Source organism: Vipera berus (assembly GCF_964194415.1).
Source record: "Vipera berus genome assembly, chromosome: 3".
In the NCBI taxonomy this organism is placed as follows: domain Eukaryota; kingdom Metazoa; phylum Chordata; class Lepidosauria; order Squamata; family Viperidae; genus Vipera; species Vipera berus.
Window position 1 is genome coordinate 124819560 of NC_138204.1, and position 19390 is coordinate 124838949.

The window sequence follows — 19390 nt, forward strand, 5'->3', positions numbered from 1 at the left end:
TTACAGTGCCCTGTTCATTTCATTTCCCCGTACACTATAAATAACATTCAGTATTCTACAATGATTGGGCAAGTCCCATCTCCTTCCTAGCGGGGTTTTCCCCCCTCCTTAATATGTTTCCACTTTGTACTTTAGTCTTGTTCTTAACATCTTCTTCTGCACGTTGTTGTCAGTATTGTAGACTCTGTTAGATATCTTTCTTAAACTGATGAGGGATCCCTGCAGTTGGAGGTCCCTAATTATTCCAGCAAGAGGAGGTACAGACTTTTTTGACAAAACAATAAGGATGCCATCCTACATACTGGGAGTTAATGAGAACACACCAGGTTTTATCTAAACAAGCATGCCTAGAATTTGGCTGTAAAGTAATTTATAAAATAAAAGGAGTGGTGAAAAGGCTTTTGATGAAGCTTGGTTACTTGTTTTGCAGAGTAATGGGTGAAAATGCCTCTACATGTGCAGTTTTCTTTGTAGCCATTGCATCTGGAACTGGCACTGTTCATTTGTTTACTTCTTACAAAGACTCAAAATTGATATGGCTGCCAAGAGTTGTATTGCACTTCTGTCTCATCCTTAAAAAACAAAAACATTTCTGTTGTGATCAATTGAAATTCATTTGCAGTACAAACAAAAAATAAATGTGCGTCTAAACCACAGTTCACTTTTCCTAAGTCATGGATAAAAACATGCAGCAAAAAAGCGAGCATGACAAATATCCTAGACTTAAAAGTCACAGGACTCATTTTAAATGAAGTTATACTGTACATAATTCATCCTGGTCATTGAGTTTTTACAGAAGATACATGCTACAACAGATGCCCTTATTTGTTGTGTATTGTATACCTGTTGGAAGAGAGTCATTTTGATAAAAAGCGGTGGCTTTTAAATTTTACTTGTCTATTTTGTTTTTTATTTGGCTCATTATTTTTTTTTTAACATAACCATTATAACCTTTAACATTATTTATTTATTTATTTTATTTTAATTCCATTTATATCCCGCCCTTCTCCGAAGACTCAGGGCGGCTTACAAGCTTAGCAGTAGCCTTCATTCTATGTATATGCCTGCTTGTTAGGGCTTTCACACACACCCCCAAGCGGCATTATTACAAAGTCAGCTTAATTGCCCCCAACAATCTGGGTCCTCATTTTACCTACCTTGGAAGGATAGAAGGCTGAGTCAACCTTGAGCCTGGTGGGATGCGAACCTGCACTAATTGCAGGCAGCTGGTGTTACTGAAGGAGGCATTAGCCCACTACTCCACCTGTTTCAGTGCAATTAAATTAATATTATTAAAATCTGTTTAAGAATTTACTCTTCTTCATGAGACATCTTTATTTTTATTTGCTGATTTTGCCAACCATTCTAAGGTCTTCCACATTTTAAACACGGATAAACCACATTTGTCACAAATTATATATTCAAGACAGATCTGTAGAGGGGAGACCAACTGAAGTCTGTTTGAAAACCACTCTATTTTCCAAGCAGTAGCCATTAGTTTGGCAGTGTCAGACTTCACGATAAAGTTGGATCCAGTTAATAGTAAAGGGTTTTTTTCCCTATTATGAGGCATAGCCAGACCTCAAAAAGAGTTATAACTTTCAAAAGTGGAGTATCTACTTTGGTAAAGCCACTAAGAGCCTAATTAAATTGCTTTGGGAATAACACTTACACAGATTCCTATGAAGTATAACTCTCGGTCTTTGATACCATATTATAATCCATATGACTCGGTACGAAAGTTACTCGGTCAGATGCAAATTAAATTAGAACAATGTTATCAATACATTTGCAGATTCCAACCATAGTAAATTATTGTCTTTGGAAGGTTCACGTTTTACTTCTATTTATTCTGTTTATATTTGTATTCTTAGGCGATCTTTTGCACTCTGGGCATCGTTCCAGTCATACCATCAATGGTGCTTGGTCCCCCTGGTCCCCCTGGTCTCAGTGTAGCCGTGACTGCAACAGAGGTATTCGAAATCGCAAACGAATTTGCAATAATCCTGAGCCAAAGTATGGGGGATTGCCTTGCCTGGGACCTCCCCTGGAATACCAAGAATGCAACATCCTTCCATGCCCAGGTAAGTAAATGACCATAGAAGTTTGAGTTATTTGTGAAGCATTCAACATTGTGTAACCCTACCAGGAAGTAGTAGGAGACTTGAGTGCTTTTATCTTTTATGTTAGTGCCCTCTGCTTTATTTTATGCAATTTTTCCCCAAATGTGCATTATAAAAAAAGAATTATTTAGTTTTATTTCTTTAATTATACTCTCTTCTGCATGAGAGCAGAAGAACAACTGTGCTGAATTAAATCAAGCTCATCTTATTCCAGCATTTTCTTTATTTCTCATGCTGGTCAGCTAGATGCCAATAGGATGCTGCAAACAAAAAATGAAGGCACTTCCCTTTCCCACCATTTTCCCTTAGATGTTTTATTTGGAAGCATCCTGTTCCCAGCATGGAGACAATATTGAGTCCTCAAGACCAATAACTCTTGATAAACCTTTCCCTATTTATTTGTTAATTATAAACCATTCTAATCCCTTAATTTATGCAATTCCCACTTTTAAAGCTACACACATTAGTGGCTTATATTATCCTATAGAAGTGTTTCTTTTTCTGTCTTCCAGAGCATCATTGGATGACCCATAGTTCTAGCAGTTCTAGAAAGAGAAATTCTCTTATCTTTTTCTTCATGCTGCATTTGATTACAAACTTCAGACATGCAAAGAATTTAAAGCATTTTAGCCTTTTCCAGTAGAGGCGTTTAAGCCTTTACTTGAAAACCTGTTTAAGCTGGAAGGACCTTGGAGGTCTTCTAGACCAACCTTCTGCTCAAGCTTTTTCATAGGACAGGAAGTATAAACATGCAACACATGGGGATGGCTTGGTGGCACGTCTTATGAATGACTGGGCAACAATTCAGATTATGGACCAATGATCAAGGATAGTTTTAAGTGAGATACTGCTTCCATTACACACACCTAGAAACATACTTTTTTAAAATTATATTTTATTAAAATAGTAAAAGATTCTTACTGTATAAACTAGAAAGAAGAAATAGAATAAAACTTCTTTTGCGAGAAAGCCACACAAGGAGAGGAAAAATAGAGAAAGGGACAAGAAAACAAGGAAGCAACTTCCCACCCTTATCATAATCTAAACAGTTTCATAATCTCTTTATCTTCTTTTAATTAACAGATATAAAGTTCTTGATCCCATAAATCTACTCTAAACTATAGCCACTCTAATAAGCAACATATTTTCCAGTCCAGGTGTCAGCAAAAGGTCCTTGTGAGTCACATGTCATCCAGCACCTATTGGTATAGAGGGCCATAGGGAATGTCTTTGAAGGACAGGAGGAAAAGCTGTTACTAACAGTCGGATCAAACCAATTTGATAAAAATAGCTCAGACAAGCCTAAAAAGATAAAGTGTGTGGGGGGGGGGGGAACTGCACATTCAGACTTGCAAAATTTTGTTATTATAGCTGTTGCAATATAAATTAGTCCTGGCTTATATGCCATTGGCGTCTCCATCTTTTCTACTTTGTAGGGCTGACATTTTCTCCCAAGGAGCCGTTTAAAATCTGTGCCAATTTTTGTTTGTTTTCTGTACTTGCATCCTGGTTTTATTTTGGTTCAAGTGTAGCCTGCCTTTCCAATCTAAATCCTCCACCTGACATTTCTAAATCCGTACATTGAGACCCCTGAGCTCTGCCTGTCTAACTAGCCCTGTGCATGGATCTAGTGGCATCTCTAAAATGCTACTTTGGCAGTCCTGGACTTGAATTTGCTAACTGCTTCCCAATGTTACCTTTTGACCGTAAATTCTTCCTCTTCTCCAACAGTATTTAGTAGTTTATCTTGATGGCATATGACATTTATCGCCTTCACACCAGTCATGTTACTCTGTGAGGTTGATATTTGTCTATGTATTGAATGATCAAATCCTTTATAAAGAAGTATCCTCCACTCCCCCCACCCCCGAGGAATATCCTTGAAGTGAGAGGTACATCACTCATGAATTGGGCCCCTTCTATAGGAACATCTTGTTTGTTCTTGAAATGATATCCTCCTTCTCCAAAGCCCTCCTTCTCCCTGACAACAAGGGATTGTCATTGTCAGAGTGGGACAAAGCTAGCGTGTCCCATAAATCTCATCTCATCTATCTGGTTGCCTAAGCATCCTTATCTCAGCTGATGTGGTCTCCAGGGAAAGAACTTGCTCTCTGAGAGCTAGGAACTTACTGCACCAAGTAGAGCCCCCAAGAGGCAAATAGTTACCTATCTGACACTATGTAAAGTAACCTGGAAAATCCCTCCTCGCCTGTTGGCCTTCTCCTTCTATACTAGTTATTAATGGTAACTTCATATTCTCCTTCTTTAAAGGTAAAGGTGAAGGTTCCCCCGCACATGCGTGCTAGTCGACCAGTTAAAGTAAAAGATGTAATACCATTTCAGAAGGCAGGGCCTTGACATCTTTACCCAGTAGCTAATTTCACTTCTGAAGCTTATGCTTTGGGAATGGACAGCCAGTGTGTTTCTCCCCTGCCAAAATCCATCTCCAAACTCCCCTGTTCCTGCATGACCTGCTCAAGCTTTTTCCAAGCTACCAGCTGCTTCTCCTATTTCCAAAGAGTGCTTGGATGGGACAGAATTCACGTTTGGAAACATAAAACTTCATGGGTGGTGGTAATTGCTGTTACCAAGATGTGAGGAGGAATTCTTTTTTTTTATTAAAAAGTTTTACAATACATTTTATCTTTAACAAACCAAAAAAAGAAAAAAAACCCTCCCACTATGTAAAGTAACCTGGAAAATCCCTCCTCGCCTGTTGGCCTTCTCCTTCTATACTAGTTATTAATGGTAACTTCATATTCTCCTTCTTTAAAGGTAAAGGTGAAGGTTCCCCCGCACATGCGTGCTAGTTGACCAGTTAAAGTAAAAGATGTAATACCATTTCAGAAGGCAGGGCCTTGACATCTTTACCCAGTAGCTAATTTCACTTCTGAAGCTTATGCTTTGGGAATGGACAGCCAGTGTGTTTCTCCCCTGCCAAAATCCATCTCCAAACTCCCCTGTTCCTGCATGACCTGCTCAAGCTTTTTCCAAGCTACCAGCTGCTTCTCCTATTTCCAAAGAGTGCTTGGATGGGACAGAATTCACGTTTGGAAACATAAAACTTCATGGGTGGTGGTAATTGCTGTTACCAAGATGTGAGGAGGAATTCTTTTTTTTTTATTAAAAAGTTTTACAATACATTTTATCTTTAACAAACCAAAAAAAGAAAAAAAACCCTCCCAACCCCCTCCCCCCCACCCTCTTCCCCCTCCCCAACCCTCCCCAACCCCTCCCTCCCTTCCCCCCCCGGCTTCCCAGAGCAAAATACAGGGTATAAAAATACAAACAATCATAATCTAACTTACGCAAACAATCCTAAACTATTTAAACTACCGAACTTTAACTCATATAAGAAAACTCCAAACATATATATATATATCATATCAATAATTATACAAATACAAAATAATACTTTCCAATCTAATACCAAAACACAGGATATAAAAATACAAACAATCATGATCTAACTTACGCAAACAATCCTAAGCTATTCAAACTATCAAACTTTAACTCATAAAGGTAAATTCCAAACATACATATATATATCATATCAATGATTATTCAAATACAAAATAATACCTTCCAATCTGATACCCAATAAAAACAATCTCAAATAAACCAATTTATATCAATTGTCTAAAACTATTCCTCATTCCAACTAAGCTTTAAATTCACATTATCCTAATGTGTTATACAACTTAAAATACCATAGATTACTTTCCAAACTTAAGAAATTTTTATATAATCACATTATTCTTATATTCTTATATTCTATTACCTATTCCAATATTACCCATAAAAATATTACAAATTAACTTCAATCACAAAGAAAACAATTTATATCAATTTTATAAAACTATTCTTCTATCCAGCTAAAAGCTTAAACTTTTTCATCCAAATAACAAATCATAACCTACAGAATATCAATAAACACTACTACAAATCTTCCCAATTAACTTTTCATAATCATCTTAGAACTAAAGCAACACGAAATATTACATAATTATTTTATAAGGGTAGAAAATATATCCCCAAATATTTAGTCCTTCTAGCAATTCCAATTCCCATAATCCTTATTACATTATTGTCTCTTACAATTATGTGACTAAATCTTCAGGCTTGATTCATTCGTCCAGAAGTAGCACGCCTCTTCCAATTTCTGGCCTTCTCCAGTGATAATGAAATTTGACCCACTCCTGTATCTTTCACATCTGTCTGCGTTAACCCTTCAGCAACTTGCGGATTCTTTCTGGAACGTTGAGACTCTCTCTCACCTTTTTTCTTTGTAGATTCCAAAGATGGTATGGGGACTGCTTTTAAAACATTACTGTAGAAATCACGTGCCTGAATCTCCGTAGTAAAACAGTACCTCGTACCTTCATAGGTCACCACCATACCCACTGGTATTTGCCATCTAAACTTAATATCACGTCGTCTCAATTCTTGTGTCAAAAAAGCAAATTCCTTCCTTTTTCTTAAAATCTTTGCAGGGATCTCTTTTAAAATCAAAACTTTTTGCTCAGCAATTACAAAATCAATATTGTAGGAGGCCTGGATAACTTCATTTCTAATCATTCTCTTTGTAAAATAAACCACCACATCTCTGGGTAGTTTCCTTTGTCTTGCGATCCACGAATTAACACGGAAGATTTTATCTATATCTTGCATTATTTCATCTGCTGGTCGCTTCAACACCCCTTCCAAAGCCTCAGAAACCATTTTCTCCAAATTTTCCTTAGGATTTTCTATTAGGCCTCTGATTCTTAAAGCAAACTCCATCTGAGAATACTGTGTCGAAATCAAATCATAATCCATTTTCTCTATTACATTTTCAGTTTCTGTCATTTTGGCTTCCAATCTAATATCATTTTGAGCAAGATCTTCCACTCTTTCATCCAAAATCTCAATACTTTTAACCATGCTTTGTATTGCAGATGTGATGTCTGCTCTCATTTCTTTTAATTTCTCTGTAAACTTCTCCTCCAACTTTTTCTCCATTATCTCAACAAATTGCTGCATTTGCTTTTCCATAGTCTCTTGCAACAGATTCTGCAAATCTTTTGCTGTAAAAGCTGATACAGATTCAGATGCAGAGGACAATGAAGTTTTCACCGAAGACTGCTGCCTCAGGGCAGGAACTTTAGAAGATATAGCCGCCATTTTCACCCTCTATTGTTAACTACGCACTTTCACTTACAGATTCAGCAAAGTCCATTGAGTTAAAGATCAAAACATCATCTTCACCAAAATCTCCTGCATCGCTCTGCCTGCGTCCTCGTTCTCAAAAGCTCTTCCTTGCTAGCAGGGATGGTTGCGAACACCCTGTTCTGCTCCAAAAAAACCGGAGCAGAGGCGCCTCGCAGTCCGGAGCATGCCCAGGCTTCGGGGGGGCTCAATCCTTCCGCCGCCAAAACTCTAAGTTCTGGCGGCCCCGGAGAGCTCTACCCCTACCTGGACGCTCACCCCCTCCTCTTCTCCCGAGGTGGGGGCTTCCGAGCCACCAAACAGCTGATCGACGCTGTTTTCGGCAGCTCTACGGAGCCGCGAGACTGACAGCCAAGAAATGGCTGCCTCCGGCGTCGCCTTGCCATCCGGAAGCCGTGAGGAGGAATTCTTGTGCAGTGAAGTGTGAAGATAACTTCAGAGTTTCCTGACTTTGCTTTTAATCTCTGGTATACTCACAAGGGTTCATAATATCCCAACTTACTGTCATTTTAAGCAAAATTTGAAGACGTGGCTCTTTCTTCAGGCCCTGGGATAAGGAATTGTGTTTTGGACACATTATTATTATTATTGATCATCACACAGTTAGCCAGATGTTCAGATTGAATTTGGCATTTTTGTCTACCTATCAAGTCCTTACCAAGGACCTGGGATAGGCAGATATGTATCTTTGATGGTATTACAGATATTTATTTTATTTTTATTTATTTTATTTTATTACATTTATATACCGCCCTTTCCCTGAGGACTCAGGGCGGTTTACAGGGAGTTAAAAACCGGCAATACAAAAGTTAAAACCGATTTTAAAAAGATTAAACTAACCCTGTGCAATTAAAAAACCCCCGATTAAAATAAATTACTCCTCAGCCTGGGCCCGAGAGCTCGAAGAGCCAGGTCTTCAGGCCCCGGCGGAATGACCGGAGGTCGGGGGCAGTCCTCACCTCATATTGTCGCAGGAGGGAAGCAGTTCCTAGTAAGGCCGCTTTTTGCAATTGACTAATGGTGAATTTGTCAATGCCAATGGTGTTCAAGTGGTGCTCCAGTTGTTTTGGGATTGCACCCAAGGCACCTATTACTATTGGTGCTACCCATGCTTGCCTTTGCAACAGTTTTTTTTTAAAATTATTATTATTATTATTATTATTATTATTATTATTATTATTATTATTATTATTATTATTATTATCATCATCATCATCATCATCATCATCATCATCATCATCATCATCAGACCTTCAACCTTCTAGGTTTCTGTCATTTTTATCTGTCTAACTATCTTAGTGGAGGATTTATGTTGGCTGTTTTTGTATTAAACTGCCCCAGTATTGGTTGACTTGAGGTTGCCCTATAAATATGATTGATCAAATAAATAAAAAACAAGGAGTTGCTCTTTTTTTATCACAGCACCGATGCTGTGGTACAGCCTCCTAGGCGAGATCAGGCTAGCCCCCCGCTTGTTAATGTTTCAGAAGCTTTTAAAAACAGTTGTTCTGGAGGGCCTTCTCTTGATTTTAGCATGCCATTTTCATTTTGTTATTTTGTAGTGTTCCATATGGGCGGTGTTATTGTTTTACTGCTTTTATAGTTATGATAGCATGGGTGTTTTACTTTATACTCTTTGTAAGCCATCAGGAGTCTCAGGATTGCCGTAGGGCAGAAATGAAGAATCATAGATTTCAGCGTAGCTGTTGTGATATAATTTCCATTTGGAAGTGATAGCATTGGCTTTGGTTTGGGCTTCCTCCCATCTTGTCATAAATGAGTTACCTTTCTAGAAGTGATACTTCAACAATATATATTTGTATTTGCGGGCTTGGGGCTTCAGACTTACTGCAGTGGTCTACATTATGTGTTTATCTGCTTTTTGAGAAACAACGAACAATAGCACTGCTTTTCTTTTTCTAGTTGATGGAAGTTGGTCCTGTTGGTCATCGTGGTCCATGTGCTCTGCTACTTGTGGAAGTGGCCATTATATGAGGACTCGCTCCTGTACAAACCCAGCTCCAGCTTATGGAGGCGACATCTGTTTAGGGCTCCACACCGAAGAAGCACTTTGTAATACAGAACAATGTCCAGGTTTGAAACATCCTGTTTGTTTCCTCAGCAATTGTAGAACAGATATTATTAAGAATTAGATTAAATTAGGCAGCGTGTTGTTTTCCTTTACAAACAAGTTATACTGAGGAACATAATGCTGAGATCTTTTAGCTTACCTAAAGCCGTAAGTTAGATGGTGTAGGAATATGGAACTCAGCATTCCAATCTAGCTTCAAATCTAGAAGTAGATTTCATTCATCCGATTGAGATAGGCCTAGTGCAGGGGTAGGCAACCTTGGCACTTTTATGACTCATGGATGTCAACTCCCAGAATTCCTGAGCCAGCCATTCTGGCTCAGGTATTTTGGGAGTTGAAGTCCATGAGTCATAAAAGAGCCAAGGTTGCCTACCCCTGGCCTAGTATGATGCCCTCACCTGTTAATCTAGCTTGGGCCCTTCCTTAGGAGCCCATTGTAGTGCTCTTGTACTCATTGTTGAGCTATAATCCATGCCAACATGCTCTGAAGATTTCTCAGGATGGAATTGGCCACAACAAACGATAGCATACAAGGCGGAAATCATGTTTTCGTTCATAAAAACTGAGGATGCTGAAGCAGAAAACTCAGCAGTTTTCTGAAAACTGTGTGAGCTGTCTAATCCCCATTAGCAGCCACATGGAAAGCAGTGGTCAGACTGCTTTAGCCATATTTTCCACCTACATGGGCAGGTCTTGCCTTTTCCATTCCTAATTAATTCAACTGTAAAGCACTATGGGGCAGTATATAAGCCTAATTCCATTGCTGTTGCTATCCTTTTGCATTAGCTGGTGATAGTGCCAGTCTCATTTTGTAAAGCCTGCGAAATGTTCTTGCCATGGTAAGACACCTAGTGCTAAGAGGAAGAAGGCTGGATGGAAGATATATCTATAGCTGGGGAAGGGGATGTTGTAGGGCAGAAAGAAGATGAGGGCTCCTCCCCACTTTTATCATGGGGTCATAATAATTCTGGCTGCTTCACCAGCCTTCTCCAGATGTTTAGCTTCTAATATCAATCTTTCCCAATTAGGATAGGCCTTAACCTAGGCTAAAACTAGACCTTACAGTCAATAAGAGCAGACAGTGCTTCTCCATATTAGCTTCTCCCCAGTTGAACAGAACTGATAAACTCTCCAATTCCTGCACGATCATGATGTCCTTTTCTGCACTTCTTTGCCATCACTAGCAGCAGCCAATAATGTGGAGCACGAACAAGATACGTGATGGGAGATTAATATTAATAATATTAATCTTTAAGTGACATGTATGTAAGCCTTTATTCTGGTATAGTGTATTTCCCAAAAGCTAAAGGTATTTTAATTTAGAGTTGACAGAATTTCTGTATACGCTTCCCCCGCCACCTGTCTCCCTTGCATAAAAAAGACTCTGCGGATCAAAATCGAAACATTTGCTCACGAAAACAGTTCCATTGTTTCTCTAAGGATGTAAGGTGTGGAAACCAGAAAAAAAAATTGAGCAGAAGAAAGTGGCTGAGAGTTTAGTTTGTTCCCCTTCAGGGTAGGTGAATTGCTGAAACTCATACTGTTGATCCATCCAGATCCAACAAAGAGCACCGAAAGATGCAGTATCAAATATAAAATGTGCATTTAAAAAAAATTGCACATCCTTTTATCAACATAATGATGGTCCAAAACGGGGCTCTTCAGACTTGGCCCTTTTATGACGCCTGGCTGAGGAATTCTGAGGGTTGAAGTCCACCAGTCATAAAAGGGCCAAGTTTGAAGATCCATTGATTGTCCTTGCAGAATCAGGTTAATATGCTAAAAATAGAAAAGACTGAAGATTGGGATAGGAGGAAATTTAAAGGGAGCACATGGTGAACGGTTGGTCCCTTCACACGCCGTCAATTTTTTGTCTGTTGCAGATAGTTGGTCCGAGTGGTCTGAGTGGTCAGGCTGTGATGCATCTGGAGTCCAAGTCCGCACTCGGCAGTGTAACGTTTTATTTCCTGTGGGTCAGCAGTGCTTTGGGAATACCACCGAAAGTCACCCGTGTGATTCTGATTCCAATTTAATACCAGGTATGAGCAAGCACTGATGATACCCTGATGTGATTCCTGAATAAGAGGCCTGGCTAGGTGGCTGCACATTTGTTGAAAGGAGATTGAGATATGTCTAAAATGAAGAATTAAAAGCTTGTCTCAGTTCAGTAAGATGGAGCTGGAGGGAGGAGACGAGGTTGAGTTACTTGTAGCTCCTTAGTTTTCCCTCTTACCCCAAATGTTCATGTCAGCCCAGTTGATGGGATTTAAATACCTTCTGCCTTGGTTTTTACATTCTGCTGATATTACTGTATGGCAGTGTCTCTCAACTTTGGCAGCTTGAAGATGTGTGGACTTCAATTCCCAGAATTCCTCAGCCAGCTCTTCAAGCCGCCAAGGTTGAGAAACACTGCTGTATGGCATACCAGTTTACTAAAATTATAATGATTGGTTGCATTGTCAGGCAAATCTGATCCACCTGTCAAGTCCTTCCCAAGGACCTGGGTTAGGCCTTATTTTTAAGTAGTTGCTGGGTTTGAGGGCATTATTGTTCTGGCAAATTAGCAACTTGTATTGTGTACTTAAGGGGCGCGGTGGCTCAGTGGGTTAGGACGCTGAGCTTGTCGATCAGAAGGTCGGCAGTTTGGGGGTTCGAATCCCGAGTGCTGCGTAACAGAGTGAGCACCTGTTACTCGTCCCAGCTTCTGCCAACCTAGCAGTTCGAAAGCACGTAAAAATGCAAGTAGAAAAATAGGGACCACTACGGTGGGAAGGTAACAGCGTTCCTTGCCCCTTTGGCGTCTAGTCATGCCGGCCACATGACCACGGAGACATCCTCAGACAAGCGCTGGCTCTTCGGCTTTGAAACGGAGATGAGCACCGGCCCCTAGAGTCGGAAACGACTAGCACGCATGTGCGGGGAACCTTTACCTTTACTTTTTTTTATTGTGTACTTAAGGTATCATTTGAGGAATAATTGGTTTGCAGTCAGATGAAATTTACTTGGAACAGATATTCTTCACCATCCAGCTGTTAATTCAATTATTTGCTATTGCAGATATAAATGTTGCAAGAACCAGCAGTATCAAAGAAAAAAGATGTGGTGGTAAGATTCTTCCCTTTTGTCTTATCTGTGGTAATTATTCGTCTTTTCCCACCCTCGACACTTTCATGAGAGCTTCTTCTATTTTTTCTTGCACCAGTCAAAACTGGAATTGCACATTTCAAATTTCTGTGACTCTCCTGTGCTCCATTACTGGAGAATAGATACAATGCAGTATTTAACCCTTGGGCCTTTTGTGCGCTCTGAGCTTGGTTGTTTTCTTGCAGACATTTCATTTCCAGGAGACCTAACATCATTGGTGTGAATGGGAGAGTGAAGTTTGCAGATTTAAGTTTATGCATAGGGCTTGCCCTGACAGCCTTGACGGGGGTGTAATTTCTTCCTTAATGGTTCCCTGATTAAGGTGTTGTTGCTTCCCTGATTGTTTATCTGGGGCTGTTTGCTGCTTATCTGAGTGTTGGTTGCTATGGAGAGTTGTTCTGGGATTTGGGTTTCCTTCCTTGGCTTTTGGTTATATATTTTAAATGGTATCTAGATGGGGTTTATCTCGGTGTGTCTGTTGACTTGTCAGAATGCCAGTATTAATTGCACCATTCACTATTCATGTTAGATTATGCTAGGTACCACTGGGAATCTTTTCATTGTGGCATTTGGAAGCAAGAGTGAAGGCAAAAGGTGAAAGAGCCAGAATGGCCCAGATTGGAATTTTCTGAAATAATAGTTTCCTACTTCATGATGCAGGGATGGAACACTTCTGTGAATTACTGCATTCATGTTCCAAAATGTACACACAATTGATTCAGCTGTTTTTCACCAGCTTTTCCCCCCAGTTTTGATATAGTTGATTATTTGGTTAATTTTGTAGATGAGTTTCTCATATTTCTTATTTTTAAGGATTTTCTTTTTTACAGCAGTTTTATCTGTTAGCTGCTCAGGGCCTTCAAGAATGGACAGTGTGCAAATGAGCATCTATTTCAAGTAATGAAAATAGGTTTATACTTGCTGAAACTGTTGAATCCATAATCATTGGTTAATAATCTTTCCAGCATATTTGGTCGCAATGCGCCACTGAGTTTTTCACCCTATTCATGACTAAGAGAGAGAATATGTTTTGTAAATGAAAATAATTCTACAAGTTTGCCAGTTTTGGAGAACAGATACTTGGTGCTCTTTATGTTATCAATCTGATACCAAACATCCAGTCTCCCAAAAGAAATTGCTTCCTGCTCAGGAGGACTGCAGGCTGTTCAAGGTTTGATTTGGGTGGACTCTTGTGAAGAGGAAAGCATGGGTTTCATCGATCAGAAGTTTCTCCAGTGATTTATTACTCATTCAAGCATCTTTCCCAAGATGATATTAGTTGTGAAACAGTTCCATTATATAACAGCTTTTGAGAGCAGCCTCTTGATCCTAGGCAAAGATGTTGCTGCTTTAAAGAGTTGCTGACAGATGCTACATTGGTGATTCTCTGCACTCTAGAGAACCTTTTCTGACTAATTTCTGAAGTGCTATATAGTGCTGTTACTAGGGGTTATGTTCATTTTTCAGGAATAGATTCTCTTATTTCCTTCTTATTTGACTGTTGCCTGTATAAGAGGGTGAGAGACAACCTCTATATACCAAATGAATGACCCATTGGGATCCCCATATCAAAACAACTTACCTTATGTCCGGCCAGAACTTGTAAATAACATTTAACATAGCACTATACTTAAACAAAATGGTTCAGTTGACATCTACATATGTGGGACTGATTGGGGTAGATGGCAATGGCGACTCCAAAATATAATTTTATCATATTTTATCTATATCTTAAATTATTGTACACTATTACAATTTCATTTTAGATTGTATTTTATTCCCATTTCATTTTAAATCATATTTTATTCTAATTCCATTTTAAATTGTATTTTATCAAATTCCATTTTAAATTGCTTTTATCAAATTTTAGTAACAATTTGTTGCTGGAACTTTGCACTTTGATATGGCCCAAGGGCTAATGAATAAAGACATCATCATCATCATCATCATCATCATCATCATCATCATCATCATCATCATCATCATTATTATTATTATTATTATTATTATTATTATTATTATTATTATTATTATTATTATTATTATTATTTCCTTCTTCCTTCCATTCACAACTACAACAGAGTAGACATAGTCAAGATTTTTTTCTTGTATTTCTTTAGAGTTGGGATGAATTCTTTCACCTACAGTCTGGCTCTTTCCTGCTTACTTCACTATCATTAGCATGGATAAATTAAGGACTTGTCCAAGTCTTGTCAAGTTAAGAGGGTGGTCATAAGTAGTCATGACATTTGATGATCCCAGTAGTTTTTTTATTGTGTTCAAACCCAAATCTCTGGTAAAGTCTTCAATGAATAATTTTGGCAACTTAGTCATGATGCTGATGGTAGTCGGTATGTGAAATTTTACTGCAGCCACTGATCAAATGGCCAACTGTTTCATCCTTTTCCACTACAAAGGCTGCATGTGCTGTTATTTTACATGTTGAATTTTCACCTTCCTGCAATCAGTTGATAAAGTTTGTTCTTGAGATGCTGAAAGAAAGCCTTCAATTTCTTTAACACTCCTGATCTTAACCAACTCCATATGGGATTTTTATTGGTATTACTATTTTATTCAGACTATTTATCTATATAGTACCTCAAGGTAGCAAACATATTTAATACTCCTGCCTCCTCATCCCACCCCCCCTCCCCAACAACAATCTTCTGAGGTGGTTGGGCTGAGAGAGAATGACTGGCTCAAAAGTCAACTTTAAGCTTTCATGCTTAAGGCAGGCCTACAACTTAGTTTCCCAGTTTCTAGGCCAGCACCTTCAACTGGCTGTCCATATAATTGTGGTGACCTTGCAATCTTGTTCTGCTCTGAAAATATATCTGGCAGGAAATTCAGAAAGCAGAATTCTGTAATCAATATACAATTTAGCATTTTCCCCTGCTCCCGAAATAAGTAATATACAAAAATTATAACATGTAAACTAAAACAGGTATTGATTTTCTTTTCTCACTCATTTAATTTGTAGAATTTAATCTGTTCCACATGACTGCTGTGGGGCTGAGTAGCTCAATTCTTGGGTGCCTTCTGACTCTTCTGGTTTACGCTTATTGCCAGCGATATCAGCAACAATCTCATGATGCCACTGTCATTCATCCAGTATCCCCTGCACCTCTGAACACCAACATCACCAATCATCTCAACAAACTGGACAAGTATGATTCTGTAGATGCCATTAAGGTAAGGAATCAATAATGGCCATGTGTTGTCAAATGAAGATACACAAATTCCATTGCAAATTAACAGAATAACAGAGTTGGAAGGGACCTTTGAGGTCTTCTAGTCCAACTCCCTGCTCAGGGCAGGAAACCATATACCATTTCAGACAAATGGTTGTCCAATCTCTTCTTAAAAATCTCCAGTGTTAGAGCACTCAGAACTTCTGGAGGCAAGTCGTTCCACTGATTAATTGTTCTAACTGTATAAAAAACAGCAGCAAGGAAAATTAAAACAGAAAAAACACCCACACTTCACTAGTGCCGCCTCATTCACAACCCACTCTGGCCTTGTCCTACTCCATCACCCGGGGCAAGGGGAGGCAACCTTGGCTCTTTTATGACTTGTGGACTTCAACTCCCAGAATTCCTGAGCCAGCATGGCTCAGCTTGGAAACCTCTCCCTTTCCCCTCAGCATGGCTGGCTCAGGAATTCTGGGAGTTGAAGTCCACGAGTCATAAAAGAGCCTAGGTTGCCTACCCCTGGGGGAAGAGCCAGGTTTTAAGGGCCCTTCAGAAGGACAGAAGATCCTGGGGGAAGAGGGTTCCATAGGGCAGGGCGGAGCAGGGCAGGGACTGTTATTAGCCATGCTGGCCCGTTAGACCTTAGCATCTTCTGAGAAATCAACCAATGCCGCACCGCTGCCACAAAATGGAATTAATGATCTAGCAAACCTACGAGATTCCCAGTGTCACACAGTCAACTCCACAATCCTCCAGAATTCTAATTTTGATGAGACAGATGGACATATTTACATAATTCATGGAGCTTTTCCAGTGGATTTAATTATTTGACGTTTGTTTTAGCCATGCCTGTTTTTGGTAGAGTGACCTCAGGTATGCCATACAGAATATTAAGTGTGGCTCTCAATTACAAAAAGTAGGGTGTGTTCCTGGTGTACATAAAGGAACAGTTTTAATACCTAGAACTAGCATTAGAACTGATTCTGTTTCTAGAGTTGGATCAGGCAGAACGTCTCTTGAATTATATGGCAGCACATTAAAGCAGCTTTCACATCCTGATTATACTTGCTGACTTCTAAAGCCATCTGTCATGTCATACGGAGCCTGGTATGCAAATTCTGCGGCCTCTCTAGTGATATTCAAATCTTTAAAATGTTAAAGTGATGTCATTTATGGTTTCCTTCTCATCATCTGTTTTATATATTTTTCAACAACTATTTGTGCTTTCAAGTTACCCTCAAATTGACAACAGAATGTCAACGAAGTTATTGTTTTTAAATCCCTTCCTATTTTACTTGATTATATCTTTTTACTTGATTTCCCTTTCTCTTTTTTCATATCCCCAAATTGCCACCATAAGGTAGCTTTTCACTCTCTTCTCTTCACTGCACACCATAAATATTCATTTATTTTAATGAGAATTTACTTTAGTATTTACTAAACTCTTTTCCTTTTCTTAATTCTTTTCCCAGGCATTTAATAAAAATAATCTCATCCTAGAAGAGCAAAACAAGTACTTCAATCCACATCTCACTGCAAAAGCGTATTCCAATGCCTATTTTACAGATTTGAATCATTACGATGAATATTAAAAAGGCATCTGCTTCATTTCATATGGTTCTCCAAGATGTGAACCCTCTGTGTGAATATCAAATTGTTAATACCATGTTGTTGCCAGCTTTAACACAACAAAAAGCACTTAATTGTGTTGGTACAATCTTGCAGTAAAGAAGCAACTTTGGTAATGCAATATTTGTATTGTGTCGTACATTGAAGCTAGACAGACAAGAAATGGAACGTCTTGTATAGGATACTTTGAGGCTTGCTACCATCCTACTAATTCATCTCTTCAGTTTCTCAGTTATGTGTGGGAAGGGCCATAGACTGCCTACTGGACACAGCATTCTCTTCCGTGAATGGAAGGCCAAAAGAGAGAAGATAACAGATTATTGAGTGAAATTACTCTTAGCAGCAGAAGCCTTAAGTACTTCACCCTCCATGCCAGACCTGGGATATTGATGCGGTTTATGTCCTAAAGAAGCTGGTAACTGGTATGGCTACACCATCATTGTTGCAAGCAACGTAGCTGGCAGATGCCACAGAGGAACAGAAAAACAAGCAGCAGAGCAGACCTAGAAATAGGCAGGCATTGTTGTTTCAGTCGGCAGGATGGGACGATTTGTAGAAAATAAACAAGGGCTCACGGAATTCTGCATGATATTGGCATAGATAAAATCCCAGAATACCTGCATCTTGGGCACCACTTTGCAGCCTGTATGTAAGGATCCACCTGGAATGTTCATTATGAAATTGACAAACTTGTGTTTTTATATTTTTGTTGCATTTATGTACTGAAAGAAAAGATAAAAACTGCAAAAGGGAAACCAAAACAACAACAAAAACATCACTCCTAAGGCACATCAAATTTCAAATAGCTCATTTCTTAAACTCGGCCCTAAACTTTCTGTATGGGATAACATTGTTCAATTATTCTATTACAATTCTAAAGAACCAGGGTGGTGCTCTCTATCTTTCCAAAGAGTAAATTGTTTTTGCAATACTTTCTGTCTCCTTCTCTGCTATTAAATTGTTTATTCCCTAGAATATTTTAGGCCATTAGAATTTCATTTGAAAATTACTTTTTGTATTTTTACACTGATAATTTTTCCCAAAAACTTTCTGTGTACCCCTTGTTTTTTTTTAATGTTCCCCTAGGAGGGCATATCCCTCAGTCTCTAAACTCTGCTGTATTATATTTAAGTTTGTTGTATATCCACCAGATTAAACTCCCACCTCCAAGTTTCAGAACTAAATTTAGTTGAAAAAAATATCATGAGCCAACAAAGGGCCCCAGGTTTTATTGAAAACTCCAGTCTTAATTATCCACCACTAAAACAAAAATAAAAATGGTACTTATTAATGAATTAATGAATATAAATTATTATATAAAGAATATAATGTGGTTGTTAAAACTTTTAAATGCCAGTATTTAAAAAGTACCTAGATCAATACAAATTTTGAAGTTTTGCTGATTTAAATTACTCCACCCTGGCAGATTTTGAATTTTCAATCATAAATACTCAACCAAGAAATCTTTTGAATAAAATATATCTCCTGTATATAAGAATATAGATTTGGGGGGTGGGGAGTTGTTTAATGTTTTCAATTTGGCAAGCAATTGTTTTTTAAATGTCCATCTAAGATTTTTTTACATTCCATCATAAAGACAACATACTTTTTTTTTAAAAAAAGAAAAACATTAAAATTTAGCCAAGGAATTTAAAAAAAAGCTGAAACATCCTATTTAGGAACTAAAAACTCCATAATAAATCACAAGTACAAAAAGAGAAAAAATTTAAAAATGAGACAGAAAATTTTAAAAAACTGAAAAGAAAAGAAATAATGATAATCCTAGTGAATGAGATGTGTTGTATAAACACACACACACACACACACACACACACACACAAACCCCTCATCACAAATCAAGTGGTCCTTCAAACTCTGAAAGAAATAAAAAATAAAAATATTAATTATAAAAACAACTTAGCTATGAATAAGCAATGAACATCTGTATAGCTACTACATCAATAAGCAACCCTTTGGAGCATACTCCAGCAATGAACACACAC

The 19390-nt window shown here is 38.4% G+C and overlaps 1 protein-coding gene and 1 long non-coding RNA gene across 2 annotated transcripts in view; one reads left to right on the top strand and one right to left on the bottom strand.

The window, feature by feature from the left end:
- SEMA5A (semaphorin 5A) overlaps window positions 1-17573 on the top strand; it is a 209796-nt gene extending 192223 nt beyond the window's left edge. Inside the window, exons 17-22 of the mRNA XM_081324008.1 lie at window positions 1875-2084; window positions 9255-9425; window positions 11307-11462; window positions 12481-12528; window positions 15548-15759; window positions 17231-17573. Of these exons, the coding sequence (XP_081180134.1) occupies window positions 1875-2084; window positions 9255-9425; window positions 11307-11462; window positions 12481-12528; window positions 15548-15759; window positions 17231-17350 (917 nt within the window). The 3' untranslated portion in view covers window positions 17351-17573. The remainder of the gene's footprint in view (window positions 1-1874; window positions 2085-9254; window positions 9426-11306; window positions 11463-12480; window positions 12529-15547; window positions 15760-17230) is intronic.
- On the bottom strand, window positions 539-17683 carry LOC308665792. Its single transcript, XR_014025961.1, has 4 exons — window positions 17573-17683; window positions 15533-15742; window positions 13490-13578; window positions 539-572 (listed from the first exon to the last, which is right to left on the bottom strand). It is a non-coding gene; the product is annotated as an uncharacterized lncRNA (long non-coding RNA).
- Between the last annotated feature and the right edge of the window lie 1707 nt (window positions 17684-19390).